Source organism: Mauremys mutica, chromosome 12 (genome assembly GCF_020497125.1).
Source record: "Mauremys mutica isolate MM-2020 ecotype Southern chromosome 12, ASM2049712v1, whole genome shotgun sequence".
Classification (NCBI taxonomy): domain Eukaryota; kingdom Metazoa; phylum Chordata; order Testudines; family Geoemydidae; genus Mauremys; species Mauremys mutica.
In genome coordinates, this window is record NC_059083.1 from 45,192,452 (window position 1) to 45,215,278 (window position 22,827).

Here is a 22,827-nt window from a genome sequence, read left to right on the forward strand (position 1 = left end):
GTAAGATCTAGGCTATCGAGCCTGCACTCTGGGTCATGTGCTTTATAGAAACATGCACATCAGGAATTGTTCAAGAGGAGAGAGCTGGTTGGGTCCCTTTACTTCTCAATTTCCAAACCTGTCAGCGCGTGGCAGATATTCGCAGTTTGGAACAGCAGGATTTTATGGCACATCGCCCCACAATCAACAGATTATAATAGTTTTAACTATCGTGTGAATTGAACTATTAAAGAAGAAAACTAAAATATAAATCAAGTAGAACCACTCAATCTCCTCCCCCACAGTGGCAGGGTTTGTAGCCTGGCCCCTCCAGTCCCCAGCACACATCCCCACCACTTGAACTTCAGGAGGAATTGCCATTGTTTCGGAGGCCAAACACCAGAGTGGGACTTGACACACACTGTGCCAGCAGATCCACAAATGCTTACTAGACAGATTAGAATAGAGATCACAACTCTAGTGCTCTCTTCCTGGCTCCATTGTACAGTGGTGGGTAGTGACATGTAACCAGATTGTACATATTTCATACTTTCATCTCAAAAGACAGTAGAAATGAGTGGCTAGTGCCTGGCTTTCCACATTGGAGACCTGGGTTCTCTTCCCAATTCCACCTGAAATGACCTTGTGCAGCTTCCCAATTACCTTGTAAACTTGGGAAGAAAGTGTCTGATACTTCTCTGATTTCTAGGGCTGGGGGAATGGGGTTTTATTAATGATAAATTTTGTGATCAGGGGCAGCACTGGGGGGAATTCTGAGGGCTATAGCCACCCCAAAAGTTCCCTTACCCCCCCCCCATAGCCACCCCTCCCAGTGCAAAGGTGAAATGGGCTGAAGATGAGCTGGTGCTGGAGCCATGCAGTTGTGCCCACTCCCCAGCACAGGGCCAGGCTCCAGGGTGCAGTGTGTCCCTGGGGGGCTGCTTGTGTAGCTGAAGCCCCACCAGCTCCGGCAGGAGAACAAGGATGGAGTGAGTGGGCCATGAGGGTGAACAAGCAGATGCTGGTATCCGAACTCAGTGAGTGGGAGGCGGGAGCCTCTCTGGGCTGGGCAGGGGAAGGGACCTGGGTGAGGGTGGATTGGGGGGATCAGGGAAGGGGAGATGAGGGGTGTTCAAGGGGGCTAGGGGAGGGGAGCTGGTTGGGGGTGAATCAGGGAAGGGGAGATGAGGGATGATCAAGGGGGCTGGGGAGGGGAGCTGGGTGGGGGGGTGATTAGGAGGTTTAGGAGAGGGGAGCTGGGTGGGGGGGCAATCAGGACCTTCTTGCGTTGACTGTACTCACTCTAAGTCCCTAGTCCAGCAGAGGACCTGCCACTGATGGTGAGTACTATAATTATTCACCCGTATTTTATTTTAAATTTGTATTGCTGTATAAAATGACATTTTCAGTAGTGATACCACAGTTTTAACAGGTATTTCACAGTAATTATTCCTTATTTTTTTTTCTTAATGTGTGTGTGTGGGGGGGGTGTATCTGTTATCGGAAAGATGAATCATAACGTTAAGATGGAGAGCTCATGGGTACTAAGCATTGTTTTCTTTCACACTCTGATACTAAAATAAGCTACAAACAGCTTGAAAAGTTTTTAGTATGTTTTTATATACACAACATGTTAGGCTGCAAGAGTTCCAACCTCGGTAACAATTAAATACAAAATTAAAACTAGTGCAATAGCTATTTTTATATATCTCACTTTGCGTGTTTTGAAAGGGTGAGTTTATGGATATATGTACTGTTTCAGGTCCATTGCAAGAACAGTGCTGCTACGGTTAAAGGCTCTGTACCAGTTCTATTTTATACATCTCAGCCATTAGGATCTTACCTTTTAGGCACAGATATTTGCTCCAGGCTCCATTCTGGGACTGAAGAACCTGAGTCCAAATTATATTTTTGGTACAGGGTTTTTTTTTGTTGTTTTTTTTTTTTAAAAGGCTTTCTCTGCTTTTAGAGGTTTGTAAATGCAAAAACAAGAGATAAATGAATTCATTTCTGTACTCTTCTGTAAAAAACAAGTTTATTTTTTTAAAAATACGGAGCCCGAGTCTCATTTAAACAAAGGCCTTTTTTACGCAACTCAATCGGCATAAAGGGGCCTTGATTTGCGAGGAATTGATATTTATGCCCATTATAAGGGCTCACTTTACACAGTCAAAGCTGCGTAAAAGGGCCCTTCATGTTTGTCGGCCTGAGTCCCTAAATGTTTTCATGTCATTTGACCGTCATGTGGACTGGTACACAGGAGTCGCTACTTTTTAAATCAGTATCCTAGTAACAATTTCTGCCCTTGGATACTGATGTGTTCCCCCCTTTGAATTAAATGGGTGGAACAAGAATCTATCCACAGTCCAACTTTGGCCCTTAATAATAGGCCTTTATACACCTATAACTATTTGCCAAATCCACGGCCCCACCCTGTTCAGGCACCCCTGCCTGGAGACTAATAAAGATACTTATGAAAACTGAATTTACATGTTTATTCCACACCTATGCAAACATACCTAGGTAATGCTAAAGTAAAAACTTCATACATACAGGGGAAAGGATCTTTGAAGGGGAAGGAAGAGGGAATTCACAAGCACATACACCCAAGAGGCTCTCACAGCTGGGTGTACGTGCAACTGTCATTGTGTGTAATCTTCCGTGGGGTGGAGTGCCTGGGGTACTGCTGCAGGCCCAGAAGATATGTGGAGGCCAGTATAGGGAGGTCCTGGAATGCAGTTCTCTATGGGCTGCAGGGGGAGGCGAGCACGGATGTGTTCGGCCTGAAGTTCGATCAGAGACCGCAGCATGTCTGTCTGCTCCCGGAGCAATGTGATCATCTCTTGCTGCCCGTTCCTCCTGTCCTCGCTATCCCGCTGCATTTTGTCATTGATCATTATCCTCCAAGCCCTCTGCTCGCGCTCCGAAGCGCGGGAGGCTCGCAGGACCTCCTGAAACATGTCTTCCCTTGTCCTCTTCTTCCTCCTCCTCACCTGGCCCAGCCGCTCCTCTGGGGTGGACGGAGAGGCCCTCAAGGCCGCATTTGCAGCTGCTAAAGAAACAATGGACAGAGGTACCATTGCCAGTGCATTTACTCCCCTTGATCGAAACAAGTTACATGCACAACATGCTCACTTCCCCTTGGGGTGGCAGCCCCACCCATGGCGAGTATGGCCAGGGGTGAGGTGGGAGTTGGGACAATAAAGAGGGGGTAGCACTGGGGCATCAGTACCAGCGGATAGGGCTATTGTACGGCAGACTGGCCCCATTTCCGCAGGTGGTGGTGATGGTAGCTGATCTCTCACTCCTGAGGGAACAGCTCCTGGCTGCAGACCGGGTCGGTATGCTGCTAGCCTGCACACTGCAATGGTGCCCGATGAAGTAATTTCTGAGTGGTGTGGCAAAGCGTCCTACCACAGGGAAAGAAACAAGGCAGCCCTCCCAAGAAACCTTTGGCAGAGGATTGCAGAGTACCTCCCAGGAAAGTTTCCTAGAGATCTCTATGGAGGATTCACAGAACATCCTGGTGTGAACAAACAAACTATTCTGCAGGGCCCCACTCTGCCTAGTTGTACAGGGGAATGAGAAATAGATAGCTTGTACCCGTATGGGTTATTTCACTTCCTCTTCTAGCCTATTAAAAAAAGCTGTACCTGAGCAGATGTGTCTCTGCAGTATTGAAGCAAACTGAGTACTTACCAGAGGTTCCCTCCCCTGCATCAGGCTCACCGGGGCTGGACTGCTGGGACTGGCTAGACTGCTCAGGAGTCAAAAAGAAGTCCTGGCTCGCCACGCCACCAGATCCCCCTGTCGCCTGTCCCCCATACTCCTCCTCTTCCTCGTCCTCCTCTTCCTTGATCATCACCTCGATCTCAGGGCTCACCCCGGTGGCCTGTGACTCCAGGTCCCCCAAAGTATCCACAGGATGCTTGGCGGTGGAGGTGGAGTCGCTGTCGAGGATGGCGTGCAGCTCCTTGTAGAAGCGGCACGTCTGCGGCTCCGCACCGGAGCGACTATTTGCCTCCTTTGCCTTCTGGTACGCCTGCCGCAGCTCCTTGATTTTCACGCGGCACTGCTGCGGGTCCCTGTCGTAGCCCTTCTCCTCCATGCCCCGAGCAATCTGGCTGTAGACGTCGAAGTTCCGACGGCTGTTTCGGAGCTGTGCCTGCACGTCCCCTTGTCCCCACAGGCCCAGGAGATCCACCACCTCCGGCGTACTCCAGGCAGGAGCCCGTCTGCCGCGTGGAGCAGGCATGCTGAGCTGGGAAGTTGCTAGGTGAGCTCTCCACGCTGAGCAAACAGGAAGAGCAATTTCAAAAATTCCCAGGCTTTAAAAGGGGAGGGGTATGTACCTGGCTGCCAAGCAGCGGAGTTCAAAATGGTGACCAGAGAAGTCACTGTGGGGCATTGTGGGACACCTCCTGGAGGCCACTGAAGTTGACATAAGCAATGCAGTGTTTACACTGACACTGTGTCACCCTAAGTGCTATGCCTCTTGGTGAGGTGGATTTATTAGGCTGTCGCAGTGGGTGAGTTAAAGCAGTGGGAAGAACACTGTATCATAGACATCTCCGTAGTGAGGCTGCTTATGTCGACCTAACTCTGTAACATACACAAAGCCTCAGAAACTGGGTTCTACCTCCACATCCCATCCAAATGCTCATAGGGAAGTAAAGTCAGGGAGGAAACTCCTGACAGCTAACGAGATGGGTGGGAAGCCATGACTGATATTTGCCCTGATGCCACAAAACCTGCTGACTGCAGCCGTGACCTGGGTGGGACGGGGCAGAACTGGGGGCTCTTGCTCACAGCACATTTCTGGGAGTCGAGGCTTTTTCCTTCACTCACCAGATGGTTTCCCTGTCAGTTGCACAGACTCCTCACCTGTTTGGGTGCCTCTCAGGATCTCCCTTTCCTTGGAGGCCTGGAGATCCCACGGTTCTTCCCCTCGTTCCAGTGATCAGGTCAGGTTTGGTAATGGGGAATCCTGTGCAGGGGATAAAATCAGGCAAGATCAGGCTGTGTGGAGTCTTAGTAGAGTATCTGTCACAAGGAACATTCCCTGAGATTAACCTGACCCTACATGGGACTGTGATAACTCCGAATCCTTGGGAGCAGCAGATATCTGGGGGCAGGGGGTGTTGTCACACCCTCACTAGGAGTTCTCAGGCTAGGTGCAACTCTGGGGGACTTGCTGACACACACACACAGCTAAGATGTTCAACTTCTACCCATTTCCAAGCCTGCAGCATCGAGAGCCCTTCCCATGGATGGAGCTAGTCCCAGGAAGGAAGGTGAATGGTGTGTGAAGGAGAAATAATACAGGCAGGACAATACCCTGCTTCTGGCCCCTTGAAAGCTGGGGAGATGGAGATGAATTAGCCTGTCCATTAGGTTTGACTCCCCTGTTCCCTTCAAGGGGAGATGGAGATGAAAGTGTCTCTCACACTGGAGCTGTGGACTATGCGACCCATTCTCCCCAAATCCAACTGAGCAGGGAAGAACCTGACCAGATTCAGACACGCAGACCCCACAGCTTCTAATAGCTGAGGGCACAGGAATCCCTTACCCAGCAAGGTCACAGTTTCATAATTCTCCTGCATGATGTCCCTGTAAAGGGCTCTCTGCCCAGACTCCAGCAGAGCCCTCTGCCCCTTACTGAATTACACAGCCACCTCCTTGAAGGTCACTGAACCCTGAAACAACATCAGTTTCCCCACTCAGTGCCTCCCAACTAATCCTGTCCCAAGCAGAGGACAAGGACAGGAATCCCAAGACCTTCATATTTCATGGTAGCCTCTGACTAGTGGGTTCAGGCTTCAGCACTGAGAATCTGGTCAGTTTTCCCAGCCCTGTCCATGGGGGTGTTTCCTAGGGTTACCATACGCCTGGATTTTCCCAGACATGACCTCTTTTTTGGACCTCTGATCTCCATCCGGGCAGATTTTTGAAATATGAATATCCGTGATTTTTCCTTGCTCATCCTTTTTCCAGCACTGAATCTGGTGTACGCTAACGGCGGCATGTGTGTTCACTGGTTTTCTCATCCTTACTTCTGTGCTGCTGGCAGTGGCGCTGCCTTCAGAGCTAGCGGACAGCAGCGGCTGCTGGCAGGGCACCCAGCCCTGAAAGCAGTGCCGCAACCAGCAGCAGTCCAAAAATAAGGGTGGCATGATATTGACTACTGAGTTGTTGAAAGGGATCCTGCTTGTGCAGCTCAACTTCAGGCACACATCTGGCAAAGACATTCATGGCTACTTGCTGAGCAATCAACCACTGCTGAGAAAGGTACACTCTACAGAGACACATGCATGGGCACAACAGGAAGACACGCAGTAGGAAAGGACTGACTGCATGCAAAGAGGTACATTTAAATTTGATTTACATTTATTTTTGAGGCCATTACGCTTGTTACTTATAAATGTTAGATATTCAAAGTGGAAAGAAATGTACAGTAAAAACAGAACTCCCTCCACCCCCGTTTGGGAACTTGAAATATAGTAACCACAGTGTTTCCTCTTTCAGAAATGGGGGAATGTTCACTCCCTGCCAATGGGCCCGTTCTGAAAATCAGGCCCAGGCTGAACATGTCCCAGCACTTTATCACAGCGTGTCCCCTCCCTGCCTCCCCCTGTGTATTTCCTGCCCCTCCCCCTCCACAACAACCCCCCTGCAGCTTCCTGAAAATCCCCTACCTGAGCTGGCTCCACCACAGCCACTTCCCTTCCCTGTTTCCTAGGAGGATGGGACGATTAGAAGCGAAATGTGGACGTGATTCCTCAGCCTGTCAGGGCGAGAGGGGAGGTTGCAGAAGAGGTTTGAGTCCATTTCACACCCTGATTCCCCCCAGGCTCTTTCCCTGAAGACAGACGCTCTGGATTCTGCCACGCTGGAAAAACACTGAGCTTAAAAAACCCTCTGTCACTTTATTACAACACAGACCCGGCCCCTCCCACCAGCACTGAACCCACCAGGAGACTTTTAACCCCCCTTCCCCCCCCAGCCCCCACCATGGACAGAGTCTCCAAGACAAATGCTAGAAAAGAGCAGAATCAAAGGAGCCACTTTGGGAGGTTCCCCCCAACATTGTTCCCAAAGGCAGCAGCGTACCCCCAGCACCGTGGGGACTTGGCTGGGGCAAAACCTGGCTTCTCCTCTGTCAGCTCTTCTCCTTGTGCCCAGGAGAGTCAGTCGGCCCAGGGCGTGCAGGGAATGGATCCAGGCAGGGCTGGGAACCTCCCTCCCCATTTCTTGCTCCTGCTGCTCCTTTTGGTCTCACCCCTCCCCTTCCTGTCTCCTTCCCTCTTCCTGGGAGAACTGGGGACTGTCCCGTTCCCATGGGCATTGGCTCTCCTATGTGAGAGTGGGCATGGGTCTGAGGGGCAGCAGCTCTGGGAGCCACAGACATATAGGGAGCCCCTTCCCCTCCAGTACAAACCCACCAGCAAAGAGGGTCACTTTCCTGCCCAGCCCCAGCCCTTTCCCCCAGGTCTCTCTCCTCACCGGCAGGCTCCGGCTCCGGCGCTGATGCTGGCAGAGCCCAGGACTGCCCCAGGGGGCTAGTTCCAGGCATTGCCGAAAGTCCCCATCTGGGCTGGGCACAGAGGGAGCTATAATGACAGTCGCTCCCTGTCACAGACCCCTGCTGGGGGAGCAGCAGCTGCTCAATCTAGGCTCCCAGATCACAAGGAAGGAGGCAGCAGCATCTAGTATTTTCCCCAGGAATTGAAATTTGGGGGGTGTTCAAATTTACAGGAAGGATGAGGGCCAAGGGGAGAGACCGTGAGGGCAAAGGTGGACTGATCGTGAAACATTTTTTTCATTTTATTAGATTTAACTCATGTTGTAAAAATCAAACAAATTAAAATTGGCTACTCAAGCCTTCTATGAAGCACGACATCTACATCCTTCTTCGTTTCTTGCTATAATTTTGCACAAGTCTGTTAATTAACTTCTTGAATGCAATGCTTTCATCTTTGGTGGCTTCTTGTGTGGACGGATCTTCCAGGCCTTCAAGTGATATGCTCATTAGTTCATTCACGTGATCAGGCAGAAGGCGACTGCTTCAGAACATAAAATTCTATTCTATGATGAAAAAGAACCCTCATCTGTAGCTGTTTGACAGGGAGTAGCAAAAGATTAATTCCTACTTCTTTCATCCCAGGAAACATAGCACAAAGATCGGGTCAAGCCACTAGTGATGATAAAAAAAAGAAGTTGAAGTGAAATCTTCATTCATTCGTCGTATGACATTCCATTCTGTGTTCAAATTCTCTATTCTGCCCTGATCGCATCTCAGCCCCATTTCTGGTAGTGCCTCACACCACTCAACTGTCAGTGTTTTATAAGATAGGCATCTGTAAAAGGTTGAGTGGAATCCAGAAGTCTCTGTTGTAGATTTGTAAGAAACAAGTCTGTGCACTTTTTCAGCTGGCTTAACAAATACTACTTCTCCTCTTCACTTAAGGATTCAACATAAGTGCCTTCATTAGTCAACTTCTGGACTGGAGTCTTTGCTTCTTTCAGTACATTTTCAATGGATCTCTCTGACTGATCCAAGTATAGCTTCTATTGCTGGACAAAGATCTACTACTGTTGTAGCAGATGCCTGGATGACATTGTTTAATGACCCAAGTGGTTTTAACAGTAGACTTACAAGAGAGAGAACGGTGATTGTCTTCTCTGAACGTAGTAGCAAAAGTAGTCCACCCGCCTCACTACTTAGATCCATCCCATTGTGGTAGATGCTTTCCAAAGCCAGTAATAATGGTTGAAGTAATTTTAAGACAACAGCCAAGGATCACTCATGAGAAAACCAGTGGGATTTCCCAGGTTGGACTAATCTGAGCTTCAGTCCCGGAGCATCTTCTAGTTATTTCAAGACGTTCAGTATTTTTGGACTCTTGTTGAAAAAGAGTATAACAAAGACATTAAATTTATGGCTTTTAAAATGTCTTTTGAAGATTCTGCAGCTCGCACTAGTGCTAGTTGAGTAGATCGTAGAATCACTGGTCTGGAAGGAACCTCAAGAGGTCATCTAGTCCAGTCCCCTGCATTCAAGGCAGGACTAGAGTATTATCTAGACTATTCCTGACAGTTGTTTGTCTAACCTTCTCTTCAAAACCTCCAGTGAAGGTGATTCTACAACCTCTCTAGGCAATTTAAAGGTAATAATAATTGGAGATATAGGAAGGGACCTTGAAAGGTCATTGAGTCCAGCCCACTGCCTTCACTAGCAGGACCAATTTTTGCCCCAGATCCCTAAGTGGCCCCCTCAAGGATTGAACTCATAACCCTGAGTTTAGCAGGCCAATGCTCAAACCACTGAGCTATCCCTCCTCCCCAGTGCTTAACTACCCTAGCAGTTAGGAAGTTTTTCCTGATGTGCAACCTAAAACTTCCCTTGCTGCAATTTCAGCCCATTGTTTTTTATATTATCCTCAGAGGTTAACAACAACATTTTTTCTCCCTCCTCCTTGTAACAACCTTTTATGTACTTGAAAACTGTTATGTCCCCTCTCAGTCTTCTCTTTTCCAGACTAAACAAACCCAGGTTTTTCAATCTTCCTTCACAGGTCATGTTTTGTAGACCTTTAATCATTTTTTTTGCCTTTCTCTGAACTTTCTCCAATTTGTCCACATTTTTCCTGAAATGTGGTGCCCAGAACTGGACACAATACTCCAGCTGAGGCCATATCAGTACAAAATAGAGAAGAAGAATGTCTTCTGTCTTGCTTACAATACTTGTGCTTATACATCCCAGAATATTTACTTTTTTTGCAATAGTGTTACACTGTTGACTCATATTTAGCTTGTGATCCCCTATGAACCCCAGATCACTTTCCACAGTACTCCTTCCTAAGCAGTCATTTCCCATTTTGTATGTGTGCAATTGATTATTCCTTCACAAATGGAGTACTTTGCATTGATCCTTATTGAATTTCATCCTGTTTACTTCAGACCATTTCTCCAAATTTTCCTGATCATTTTGAATTTTAATCCTATCCTCCAAAGCACTTGCAACTGCACCCAGCTTGGTATGGTCTGCAAACTTTATAAGTGCACTCTCTATGCCCTTATCTATGTCACTGATGATGTTCAAACAAAACCAGACCCAGGAGCAATCCTTGTGGAACCCTGCTTGATATACCCTTCCAGCTTGCCTGTGAACCACTGATAACTACTCTCTGGGAACAATTATCCAACCAGTTATGCACCCACCCTATAGAAGTTCCATCTAAGTTGTATTTCCCTAGTTTGTTTATGAGAGGGTCATAACAAAAGCCTTACTAAAGTCAAGATATACCAACTACCACTTTCCCCCTATCCACAGGGCTTGTTATCCTGTTAAAAAAAAAGCTATTAGGTTGGTTTGACATGCTTTGTTCTTGAAAAATCCATGTTGTTACTTATTTATTATCTCCTAGTTGTTTTCAAATTGATTCCTTAATTATTTGCTCCATTATCTTTCTGGGTACTGAAGATAAGATGGCCTCTGCAGTGTGTATAGGAAAGCTTAGGGATACACTTTTCTCTAAGCAAAGCTCGTACTCCAGCTGAAGTTTGCAGCTCCATCAAATGCACAAGCAGGCATCAGTTTGGGGTCCAACTGACAAACATTTAACTCTTCTAAGATGTGGGTTGTCACAGATGCAGCCAATGTGTCTTCTATAACCTGAACATCTAGAGATGTATCTACTGGGCTACCACTAACCTGATAATGTAAACAATGACTTAATGCCCATTTGCACGGGTGCATTCATCAGCCATGTATGCAAATGTTTTAAGGTGATGAAAGAGTTCTTCATTTTTTCCAAATGCTGAGAGTCTTTCACTGTTGCACTGCATGCTTCTAACCAGTCAGTTGTGTTTCTAGCAGAAAGATAGCGAGCATCTGACTTGTTTGGAACCAGTGTCCAATTTCAGGGTTAACACCTGACAACGCACTTAACACTGGCCTCCAGTGTGTTATCTCTTGCTTAAATAGGAAGTATGGAGTGGCAGCCATGTTTGTTCACATGAACCATGTTGTGTCTCCAGCATTCCTTAACTGGCTTTGACGGTGACTGACAAACATGGGGATTTAGGTTGTGGAGACACTGTTTCTTCAGTAGGTAGTTGTATTTGTGCTTCAGGCTGTTTGGATGTGGAAACACCACTTGAACCTTCAGGTGACATGTTGGTATATTCTTGGTATGTTCGTCATCTTGGTTGGTTTGACCACTGAAGTGGGTGATGGGAGAGTTGGGGGCAGCGGGAGGGAGTGCAGGGAAATCCCTGGAAGCATCTGATCCAGGAAGCTTAACTTAACTCTAGGGCTCTAATATCATGAGCAGAGAAAGGGTCTGTCTACATTACCCATGTTACAGCGCAGCAGCGCTGTGACGTGGGCAGTACAGACAGGCTTTTATCACCGGGGGAGAGCTGTCCCAGCGATCAAAAAAAACCCCACCCCTAACAAGCGATGGTAGCTTTATCGCCGGGAGCTGTAAGTACTGTCTATACTGGCGCTTTTCAGCGCTAAAACTTTTGTCGCTCCGGGGGGGTGTTTTTTCACACCCCTGAATGAAAAGTTTTAGCACTGAAAGCGGCAATGTAGACACAGTCAAAGACACAGACACCAGCTTCCGCTGCCTTAGGGTACGTCTTCACTGGCAACGTTCAAGAGCTGCTGAGGCAGTGCTTTAACGTGGCTTGGCTAGTTGCGGAATAGACTATCCACAAGGGGCGTAGCTCCCAGCACTGGTGCACAGTCTGTACTGGCACATCACGGCGCTAAAACCTGCAGCGCTTGGGATGGTGTTTTTTCACACCCATGAGCGAGAAAGCTGCAGTGCTGTAAAGTGCCAGTGTAGACAAGCCCTTAGCAATAACCAGCTTTCCCCCCTCCACCCCCTTATGACTGAGCCTCCCTGACTTGGGGTTGTCTTGGCAACCCCGATGGACAGTTCGGCAGCTGCAGATGCCATTTGCCCACCTGGACTCACACCAGAACAGAACCAGTTTGAACTGATATTTTTAACTGAAACCAGACTAAAACCCTTTTTTTCCCTCTTACTCAGTTAATTTGAATAGAACGGGGGGTAGGGGAGGATGCCACTTAAAATAAAGTTTCAGCAATTTTTCAGCTCAATAATTGACAAAAATGAAAGAAAAGGTACGCTGATCTTCCTTTCATTATAAAAACAAACCAACACCCAGGCATGTGATCGCTACCAGAATGGCACGCCTCAGCAGAAGAAGAGAAGGGGGCAGCCAACAGGAGCAGGGAGGGAGATGACAGAAGTGGGGGCTCCCTGGTCCCAGAAGTTAACAATAACTCTTCAGGCCCCAGGAGAAAGACTGTTCAACTCTTGTCCCTCGTAGACAGGACTTCTCTCACCCCCTGGTGCAGCTCCTTCCTCCAATTGCCCCACCTGACACAGGCCCCAGGCCTAGGGTGACCAGACAGCAAGTGTGAAAAATCAGGACAGGGGGTGGGGGGGGGGTAATAGGAGCCTATATAAGAAAAAGACCCAAAAATCACGACTGTCCCTATAAAATTGGGACATCTGGTCACGCTACCCAGGCCCCAAATTCAGTTCTCCACTGAAGCAAGCTGCCGGGGCCCCCCTTCTGGGGCACTGCCTAGTAACGAAACCATTTTGGGGTGTATTGAACCAGGAACTGAACACACCGACTGCCAGTGAACCAAACCCCAATTACACCCCTTGTGGTTTGCAGTGACTCTGGTTTGATACTGAATCCTGTGCAGAAATCAGACCAGCACCTGTTCAGTCCTGTCAACTCAGGAGTCAGACACCCCCCACCAATAATGAGATTGTCTTTAAACTGGAAACAGACTGTGGAGTGGGGGGGGGGAAGGGGGTTGATGTGGATATTTACCTTGTAAATTTTCAGCCCTTCTAGGAAGTCTCCTGCCCACCAACCCCTCGGTTTGTTTGACCGGGGGGGGGACGACCCACTGGCTGCTGGGCGGAGCAGCCCGTCAATCTCTCCTACCCCATGGGGCAGGGGAGCTGCCTTGTGTCCCTCCCCCCCCCCACCCCGCCAATCTCCTCTTGCTCCGAGTCTCCCTCCAGCTTCCCCACATCCCCCCCTTCCCTCGCAGTGACCCCCCCCTCACATCTTCCCTCCATTCCAGCCTCGTTCCGCTCCGCCCCCCGAATCGCCCCCATCCTCCCTTCAGTGCAACCACCGCCCCCTGCCCACATCCTGCCCCCCGCCTCCCTGTTCCCCCCTTGCCCCCGCACACCCCGCCCCCTTCCGCCCCCCCACGTGTCGCTCCCCCCCCCCCCCCGCCCTGCACACAATGGGACTTGGGGGCCATCTTCCCTAGATACACAACACAGGGACTCGCAGCAGCTCCGCTGGGAGCAGCCTGGGGCCAAACCTCCCCCTGCAGCCCGGGGGTCCCGGGGGGGGGCGGGTCTCTCTCACCTTCCCTCCGAGCGGGGCCCCCCGGGGCAGGGGCGGGCCGGGCCGGGCCGGGGGCTCTGCCCTGGGAGAGGCTCCTGGGGGGGGAGCAGCGGGAAGGGCCCTGCTGGAGATTCCCCTCTCCCGGCTGCAGCCAGGGCTCCGGGCTCCCAGCACCAGCCGCCCCCCGGGGATCTCGCCAGGACCCAGCGGCCGCGACTCACCCCAAAGCCCGGGCCGGAGCAGGCCTGGCAGGAGGCGGGGAATCCCTGCGCCAACCATTCCGGAGACTCCGTGGAGCCAGCTCATCCAAAGAAATACACTGAGCCTCTCTCCGCTGTCTGATTGGTGCTGTCACCTGCCTATCACACTTCCCTGCTCTCTGATTGGTATGTCAGGGAACGCCCCGCCTTCTCTTTATTACACTTCAGCCCGCCCAGGCGGGTGCGGGGAGGGCTTCCGCCCGAGAAGGATGTTTAAAGGTGCGTTCGCCCCTGATCGATGATTGGCCCAATGCGAAGAGCAAAGGGGGCTGTGATTGGAGGTCAGACCAGGTACCCCTCCCTCCCTTCCTTTGTTATGCTAGGCCTGGGTCACGTGGGTGGGAGTGTCTTGGATCCTTACCGTATAAGCCTGGGATGATTGTCGGGATCTGCCCCAGGCCAGCAGCGTCAGAGCGGTGGGGTGGCAGGTTTGGAGGGGTGGCTATGGGGGAGGCTGCTAAGGCAAATTTTGGGGGTGGCCATGGCTCCCACAAGCCCCCTCTGTCAGCGAAGCAAAAAATCCGTGGGTTGGGGTAAAGGGAAACAAGGTAAAGCCAAGAGGCCATGACTATAAAGCTCACCTTTACTAAGTGCTGTTTGTATTTGCAGGCACGTCCCAGCCCTTTTTGCTGACCAAGCCAGTGTGTTCCCAGCCCTAGAAGGCAATCAAATATTGCATGTATGTCTTTGCTGCTGGTTTTACAAATAAGTTAAAAAGAAGTTGTGTAAGATCACTGAAATCAAACTATCAGAGGGGTAGCCGTGTTAGTCTGGAACTGTAAAAGCAGCAAAGAATCCTGTGGCACCTTATAGACTAACAGACGTTTGGGAGCATGAGCTTTCGTGGGTGAATACCCACTTCATCGGCTGCTGCTTTGAAATCAAAATGGGGAGTAGGATCATGGTCTCCAACAGGGAAGCCCCAGGTCTTAGCTAGTCAGCTCCACTGTCTGTAGTCTGAAAGCATCAGATATGTGTGTTTTGGTTCTCCTGTCGCTAACTGCTAGACTATACTGGAGCTGGGAGTCCTGATAACGAATGTTCTACTGCTGACTAGCAAATACTTGTCTAACCCACTGGCAAAGTGGCAGCTGGTCCACACACAGATATTCCCATAGCTGAAGTGGGGGGCATTCAGGGGGGATGTGCACAGACATGATTCAAATCCTATAGCAGAACTATGGAGGGGAACTTTGTAGTTCAGTGTGGTTTGCATTTATTTTGTTTTTCTTTCTTGTTTTTGGGGTTCTTTAAAAAATCTTTATCTGTGGGGACACAGATGACTGGGCTTGGGTTGCCAGAGGATGTGGATTTTGGGGGGCTGCATTGCAGCCCATTTCATGCTAGAGGCAGGTAGTGGAGAGGTGCCTTAAACCTGGAAGTGTCATACTTTTCACCCATCTTGTTTTAAGAGTGTTATCATGGGCAATGGGAAACAGATGTCCCCAGTACTGGGGCTGCAGCTGAATGCTTGAGATATTTATAGCTTATTGGAAAGGAGACAGTGATTGGTGGGCCTCTGGAGATTTAATAAAGGACATAGTTAATGAACTGATCTGTTCCCCTTTGAAATCAGTGGATAGATTCCCAATCACTTCAAAGGGGTTTGGATCAATCCCTAAGTGACTTGGTCAGTCACCCAGGGTGAAATTGACTTCACTCCAGCAACCAGGTTCTCTACAGATAAAGCAAAGGGGGATTAGGAAAGTGAAATCCACCCCTATGCTGAGACCAGGACATAGGACTCCAGCATTAGAAGGCTGAATGCAGCCCCTCTGCATCACTTGGTGGTGCTGGATTCCCCTTCCATGTGGCACAGGCTGCTTCCAGGTTCGGGGTTAAGTTAGGATGAGGGTTGCACTGACTCCCCAGGCTGTGAGGAGGTTTCACCCAGAGGGGCAGAGCAGGAACTAGCACCTCGGGGATCCTTCGTCCTGTGCTCAGGTCGCTACAGCACAATTCCTCCTGAACAGAGCACAGACTCTGCTTAACCACAGGCCCAAGGGTGATGGGAGAACTCATTAGGAACTGTACTGCCTGAATGTGCTAGAAACTCCTCAGTAGTTATAAGAACAGGAGTATTTTTGGCACAGGCTCCCTGGCAGTTAGTCAGTCCAGAAGTTGCCTTTTTAGTGAAGTCTTTCAAGTTTTATCCTAAGCTACAAATAGTCTCATCTGAGTGTCCAGGTCCATCTGTGCTCAGTGATTTTACCTCTAATGACTTTAATCAGCAGGTGAGTGGCCCCCTTTGTACTGCAGCTGGTGCGGTGAGTGTGAAAGAGCAAAGATTGTATTCAGAGTTATCGTATGATGGTCCTGGTATGAAGGGGAAATATCGGCCTCTGTTATAAACAGAGTGATATTCTATCTGAGGTCTCATTGCCAGGAGGATCAGCCTCACCTCCAGCTTGGGGGGAACAGCCCCAAGAGTTATTTTATTATGCTGTCCTTCCCAGAGAGTTTCTGCTGCTTTTCTTCATGCCTGTATTCATTTTGTCCTCCCCACATCCATTATTTTAAGCCAACAGAAGTGACATCCAGGAGCGGTGGGGAGGAGACTGGAGAGATGAATTCCTCAGTCTGGGCCATTTGCAGCTCTTGGTGCCAATGTCATGATTCCCAGAATGTGCTGAACAGCAGCAGCATTGGAGGGGAGAGGTCTCTGCACCCGATTCACAGAAAAAAGGAAAAACAAGTTTGGGGCAGATACTGAGCTGGAAACTCCATCAAAGAAAATGAAAAGGGGCAAAATGGAAGAGGAGCATTGGGAAGAGGGTGAGAATTGCACCTGCTGACTACAACTGCCCCCTCTCCACCTGGCCTCTGCTCCCATTAGACCCTGGCTCACTCTGGTGCCTGTTCTTGGCCTGCCTACTACTTCTGTTCCCCTGCCAGCATCACCATTTCTAGCAAAGTCCTGGCACTCTGCAGGAGGCAGCCAGCACCAGGGCTCCTGCACACATCCAAGGTCAGGATAAACTGAGAACTCCCGTCTGCCAGGCTCTCTGGCCATTTGTCCATTTCAGCTGCAGGAGGGGGGGTTGGGGGCCTGGGAGAGCCTAGGGAGCAGTTTCCTGGGACAAAAGGAAGTTGCTGATGGTGGGAAGGAAGCACTGACTGGAGACGCTCTTGGGGATGCAGGTAGTTACACAGGCTGCTCTGTAACTGGCCACATCTCCAGGACTTATCAGTTGGCTGCAATCCACTGAAGTCAATGGACCCACACTCATTGCACCAGCTGAGAAAGGGGTTCATTGTTACTGCTATTGCATCACATTGGCTATCTTGTTGCAGCTATGTACGGTGAACTGGCCACTGAGCTGTAATTTAGCTACCCCAGGCCCTGATGATCCCTGGTAGCCAGATGCAGGGTCCTAGCTTTTAAAATGAGGAGCAAAGAGAAAATAAATCCTCACCCCTTACAGTGGAGAGAGGGTCAACTATATTCACAGTTTGGACTCCATCTCCCATTAACACCCCTGTGGCTACCACAGCAATTACTGATGGGTGGAAGAAATGCAAACGTGTTTCACGTACTTTAGTTCCCTTTAAATATAAGTTCCCAACTGGAAAGCAGGAAGATCAGCACCATGTGGCCAACAGAGCTCCCAAGTCACTGAATTAGTGGGAAATTCACTATTTGCACTAATTTCAGCTGTTTTTTTCTGTTGTATCTATGAAAGGCTGCCTGCTTTTGAAGCACATGTGAGACAGACTCTTTTGCCAGCAAATATCCAGTACCAGTGACAAAATGCAACAAAGTAGGAGCTATAAACCCATGAGTTCAAATATCACAACTCCAACCTGAGTAACTAGAGAAGTATTAGACACTTTCTCCTCCAGATTACAAGTTAATTGAGTGGCTGCACAAGGTCACTTCAGCTGGAACTGGGAAGAGAACCCAGGTCTCCAATATAGAAAGTCCAAGCAGGAGCCATTCATTCCTACTGCCTTTTGGGACGAATGCATACAATAGATATGATCTGGTTACCTGTCACTACCCACCACTGCACAATGGAGCCAGGAAGAGAACCCTGGAGCTCTGATTGCTAATATTCTAATCTGTCTAATAAGCATTTGTATATCTGCTGGCAAAGTGTGTGTCAAGTTCCCCTCTGGTGATTGGCCTCAGAAATAATGGCAATTTCTCCTGAAGTTCAAGTGGTGGGGACATGCTGGGGACCAGGGAGGCCATACAACAAACCCTGCTGCTGTGGGAGTGGGGATTGTGTGATTCTATTTGAAAGAGATTTTAGGTTTTTGTAATAATTTATTTACAGTAATTACCACAATAATTAAAACCATTATAATCTGTTGATTGTCAGGCAATGTGCCATAAAATCCAGGTATTCCAGATTGCAAACATCTGTCATGCATTTTGATTGCTGGTGTCATGAACGGGTAGGTTTGGAAGTTGAGAAGTGACCCAATCAGCTCTGTCCAGAGCACAGCTGAACGATTTCTGACGTACATGTTTATATAAAGCACATGGCCCAGAGTGCAGGCTGGAGAGCAACATATCACAGTAAGGTCCAGACTATCATCAGAGTCACATACACAGATATCCTCACTGGGGCTGGGTTGACACAAACAATGTAGGGGAAAAAAATCCCATGTTTACCTTCAAAAGTCACAGCTGGGAAATTAAAGGGAAATAGACAAGAAGACTGTTTTGTGTTTCATTTACCTTAAGTAAATGTCAGGCTTAAAAGGAGCAGAGAGGGAACTATCATAATCAGAACACATGGTAAAAACTTCCACAGAGTGTTTTGCCCTGAAAGGTACCTAAGTGGAAATATTGTCCATGAACTATGGGGTGGAATTAATGTTACAGTCTCACTTTCAGAAACATTTTATAGATCTCCATCTCCCTCTCATGTTCTCTTTCTTTTTCACTTTTCTTTCATTTCATCCAGTTTTACACAGCGTTTTCTCTAACACTCGTTTCCCATCTGTTTATTTCTCTGAGTCTCTCTAACTCTTCTCTAATTCCTGTCACTCATCATTTCAGCTCAGGTGCCCAATTCTCTCTGCTGAATTTATCACCTCCTCTGTCCGAGGCTCGCTGAGGTTTTCCCTTCTCAGATTGTTTTCCTTTCACTTGTCTCATTTCAGTCTCCCCTTGCCCCCATTTTCCCCAATCTTCTCTTTACTATTGTTTTACTTTATGTTCACCTCTTCCCATTTCATTTCTCTCCCTTCTGGTTAAACCTGCCTTATGCCTGACTCTCCACTCTCCACAGCCACCTCTTCATCCAGGTGACATCTCCTCACCCACAACTCCTTCCCTCCACAGCATCCCTTCCCTAGTGGCCTGTAGGTCATACTCTCCAGGGCCTGGGTCTCCCTCTCCCAGGCTCCTGGCTGGTGCTGAGCCTCCAGCTTCTACCCAAGACTTCAAATTTGAATGAATTAATTCTGTGTCCCTGCCACCCCCAAATCTGCCTGTCCCCAGACCAGCTGTTAGTTGTACCCCCTGCCCAGCCCACACCTCTGCCTGTCCCCAGACCAGCTGTTAATTCTACCCCCAAACCCCACATCATTTCTGTCCCCAGCCCCTCCTTCAGTTCTGACTCTGCAGCCTCATATCTGCCCCTCAGGGCCCCTCTGCTTCTCCTGCAGCTCCAGGGGTTCTTCAACCCTCCCCCTCTCATCCCTGGTGCTAAAGGGAGAGATGGGGGAGCAGCTTCCTGGTAACACTGAGACTGGGCCAGAGGCTGGGTAGATGGGAGTCCTCCAGCATCATAGAGATTACGATGACTGTGGCTAGAAAAGCCCATATTTTCATGGCTATTTCTCCCCTCCCCCTCTCCATTGTCTCGGAGACACTGTCTGACCCAGGATCCTCAGAGTCCTCCTGGACCATAGAGGACAGTGGCAAACAGGCTGCACAATCCCTGGAGTAGTGGGATTAGCTTCTCCATTTCAATCACTTCCTGCTCTCTATGGTTTGACAGTCCCCAGAGACCACCCCCAAACCACCCCATAGAGACTGTACAGTAGAAAGTCTGCTGGAAGTCACAGGCCCTCCAGGGTCATAGAGAATATGGTTTCTGAAGTTTGAGGGGCTGATTTCAGGATACCTAGGTTTATTTCAATGCCCCCACCCTGTCTCAGGCACACAATCTGAGCCCAGATCCTGGTCCCAGCACCCAGAGCCAGGGTTGGATTCTGCCACCAGGGATGGAGCCCGGCGGGAAAGTGAAGATTGGGGCCTCGTCACCAGCATTGATAAATGTCACCTGCCCCCGGTCACAGTCCAGACAAACCCGGATCCTGCTGGGAGCCCGGCTCAGGGGCAGGGGGGTCGCAGGGGAGGTAAGAGCCCGGAACTGACCCCACCACCGCTCCACAGCCCAGATCCCCCCCTCAGGGCTACGGCTGATCAGTCCCTTCCTCCTCACAGATTCTCTGGCCACCCCCATAGCCCAGCATTGCCCAGCCACCACCTCCACCTCCCAGCAATGTCTCCCCGAGGTGAATCCCTCCCAGCCCAGCACACAGGGCTCAGTGTCAAATCTCTCAAGGTTCTTGGGCAAATCTTGCTGTGTGTTTCCGCGTCTCACACTTTTCCAGTCCTCAGACAGGACGAGCTCTGGATGAGCCGTGTCTGGATCCAGAGTCATATTTGCTGGGGAGAGGAAGAATCAGAGCATTAGGGGCAGAGCTCTGCCCTGGGGGAGGCTGGGACCATTTCTCACACTCCCCAGCATCCCCGTCCTGGCTGGGACACTCCTGGATCTCAAGGAGCTGCCTCTGGCCTGGGCACCTGAGACCAAGCAGAGATGTTACTGCAGTTCCTCAGTCCATTTAATGGGACCCACTTCATTAGTTTCTCCTTTAATGCAAAGGCTTCAGCTCCCAGCTCCATTCCCAGCACTAGAGACACAGCAAGGAAGGTGTCAAAATCTCTTAGTGAGGCAGGAGCACAGGAAACAGGCAACAGCTTTTAACCCCTGAAGCAACCTCCCTCCCCAATTCAGCCTCCACCAACAGGCTAGGGAACAGAGAGGAAGGTGCAGGTGCAGAGAGGAAGAGCTGCTTAAGACCAGAGAATAGGAGGTGGCATTAGGTGAGGTAACCCCATCCCAAGCCTGGAGAGAAGGGAGGAGCTGCCAGCATCAGAGGGAGAGCATCTCCCCAATCCAGGAAGCAGTGAGCAGCTCCAATAGGAGAGTCCAACCCAGCCCAAAGGAAAGGCAGGATGTTGGAGAAGAGCGACAGGGAGACCCCCTGCACCAGGGTGAAGCAGAGGGATGTGTCAGCCCTCAGGGCAGAGAGCTCTGTTCAGATGCTGCTCAGGGAGAGTTCATCAGCATGGGCATGAACTGAGCACTAAGGTAACTGTCAGGAGTGTTTGTGTGACTTCAGCTTGGGATCTCCTCACTGTTCAGTGGGTTTATTTGTAGGGCTGTGTGTCATGGCTGCTGTTGGTGTGGTTGGTAATTTTAGCTACACTCTCATGAAGATGTTTTCACTGGAATTTTCTCACAATTCAAAGACAATCTCCACCTGCAAACTCACCCTGTCTGAATGTTCCTAGAGATTCCCCTCTTTTTGTCTTCAGTTCAGACGGCAGAGTATCTGGAGGGGGAAAGGATAAAAAAGATGAGATTTCAGGCTTCATATTTATAACAGCATCACCACTCTGAACTCCTAGAGCTGTGTTTTAATTATGAGAGAAAAACAGACAGAGACGCCCAGAGACACACTCAGGTATTTAATATAAACTAATCCGAAACCATCTATTTCCTCTCTCATTCAGGCATCTCTTAGCAATGGACCCAATATTCTTGCAGCCTCACATCCATCCCAGGACACACAATCTGTAAGTGAGATTTACTTTTCTCCTCATCATCCCCTCCCACCCTTCAGACTCCAGGTGGTTTGTCTCATTCACTTACTGCCTTTTGTCATAACCAAGACCCAGATCATACAAAGACTTTGACATGAAAGTAGCTTTACCCAGTTTCGTCCTTTTGACACTAACGGGATGTTCAGAGTCTGCGGGAGGTCCACCGGAGCCGCAGGACCGGCGACCAGCAGAACTCCCCCCGTGGCGTGCCGCCGTACTTGGGGCGGCGAAATGGCTAGAGCCGCCCCTGCTCATTGGATTGTCTGTGCTATTGTCGTGTGTGAAGTTATAAAGTTTGGTTATTTATGTGTTATGGAAACATGTTGTGAGGTTGAAAACACCCACCAGCAGCCTTTCAGGTATAACAGTAAAAAGGGCAAGCAATATTAATGGCTTATTGAGGAAATGCACACAAGCACAAGGATTACCCCAGGAACTGTGTACACTAGAAACCCCTCAGAGATAGCACTACACAATGGAACTGTTTGACCCGAGGTGACAGCAAAAGAACTTTCCAGCAAGTGGGGAGAAGATATAAAAGGGGGACAATGATATCATGAGCGTACCTCACTCTCCCTGCAACCACACACCTGGAAATATCTGAGAGGCAAGGACTGAACTGTTGTAAGCGACGGTCCAACACTAGAAGCAACTAGCCTGTATGAAAACCTGGGAAAGCCAAGGCAACTTGTGCCTTAGGAATCTGCCAGCCTGTTTATCACCCAGGGTGAGGATTTGCTCATTTATAACCTACCTATCTAGTGTGTTAAGCAAAGTTTGCGGGTTTTGTTTATTTACTGAGGTAATCTGCTTTGATCTGTTCGCTAACCCTTATAATCACTTAAAATCTACCTTTTGTAGTTAATAAACTTGTTTTGTTTATTCTAAAACCCAGTTTGTGGAATTCATAATTGGGGACAAAAATTGGAGAACACTTCAATTTCCCTGGACATTCAATAACAGGTTTAAAAGTAGCCATCCTTCAACAAAAAAAACTTCAGAAACAGACTTCAAAGAGAAACTGCAGAGCTACAAATCATTTGCAAACTCAACACCATTAATTTGGCCTTGAATAGGGATTGGGAGTGGCTGACTCACTACAAAAGCAATTTTCCCTCTCTTGGTATTGACACCTTCTTATCAATTATTGGGAGTGGACCACATCCATCCTGACTGAATTGGCCTTTAACACTGGTTCTCCACTTGTGAGGTAACTCCCTTCTCTTCATGTGCCAATATATATTTATGCCTGTAACTGCAATTTTCACTTCATACTTCTGAAGAAGTGGGTTTTTTACCCATGAAAGCTTATGC

The 22,827-nt window shown here is 49.0% G+C and overlaps 2 protein-coding genes, 1 long non-coding RNA gene and 1 pseudogene across 5 annotated transcripts; 1 reads left to right on the forward strand and 3 right to left on the reverse strand.

The window, feature by feature from the left end:
• LOC123345974 overlaps window positions 1-22,827 on the reverse strand; it is a 178,962-nt pseudogene that overhangs the window by 142,423 nt on the left and 13,712 nt on the right.
• LOC123345978 lies at window positions 1,928-13,740 on the reverse strand. 2 transcript variants are annotated; one of them, XM_044983120.1, is made up of 5 exons: window positions 13,620-13,740; window positions 6,675-6,763; window positions 4,864-4,966; window positions 3,679-4,269; window positions 1,928-3,031 (listed from the first exon to the last, which is right to left on the reverse strand). In XM_044983120.1, the coding sequence occupies exons 4-5, from the start codon at window positions 4,232-4,234 to the stop codon at window positions 2,622-2,624; spliced, it is 966 nt and encodes a 321-aa protein (XP_044839055.1). In that variant the 5' UTR covers window positions 4,235-4,269; window positions 4,864-4,966; window positions 6,675-6,763; window positions 13,620-13,740; the 3' UTR covers window positions 1,928-2,621. The 2 variants fall into 2 exon arrangements, with proteins under 2 accessions (XP_044839055.1, XP_044839056.1); XM_044983121.1 differs by lacking the exon at window positions 13,620-13,740 and adding an exon at window positions 13,420-13,443.
• On the forward strand, window positions 13,861-22,345 carry LOC123345986. Of its 2 annotated transcripts, none has more exons than XR_006572893.1 (4): window positions 13,861-13,949; window positions 14,268-14,337; window positions 16,180-16,433; window positions 21,424-22,345. It is a non-coding gene; the product is annotated as an uncharacterized LOC123345986 (long non-coding RNA). The 2 variants fall into 2 exon arrangements; XR_006572894.1 differs by lacking the exon at window positions 13,861-13,949 and adding an exon at window positions 14,040-14,086.
• Window positions 17,935-21,420, reverse strand: LOC123345982 (butyrophilin subfamily 2 member A2-like). The gene is made up of 2 exons (XM_044983125.1): window positions 21,183-21,420; window positions 17,935-20,289 (listed from the first exon to the last, which is right to left on the reverse strand). The coding sequence occupies exons 1-2, from the start codon at window positions 21,283-21,285 to the stop codon at window positions 19,772-19,774; spliced, it is 621 nt and encodes a 206-aa protein (XP_044839060.1). The 5' UTR covers window positions 21,286-21,420; the 3' UTR covers window positions 17,935-19,771.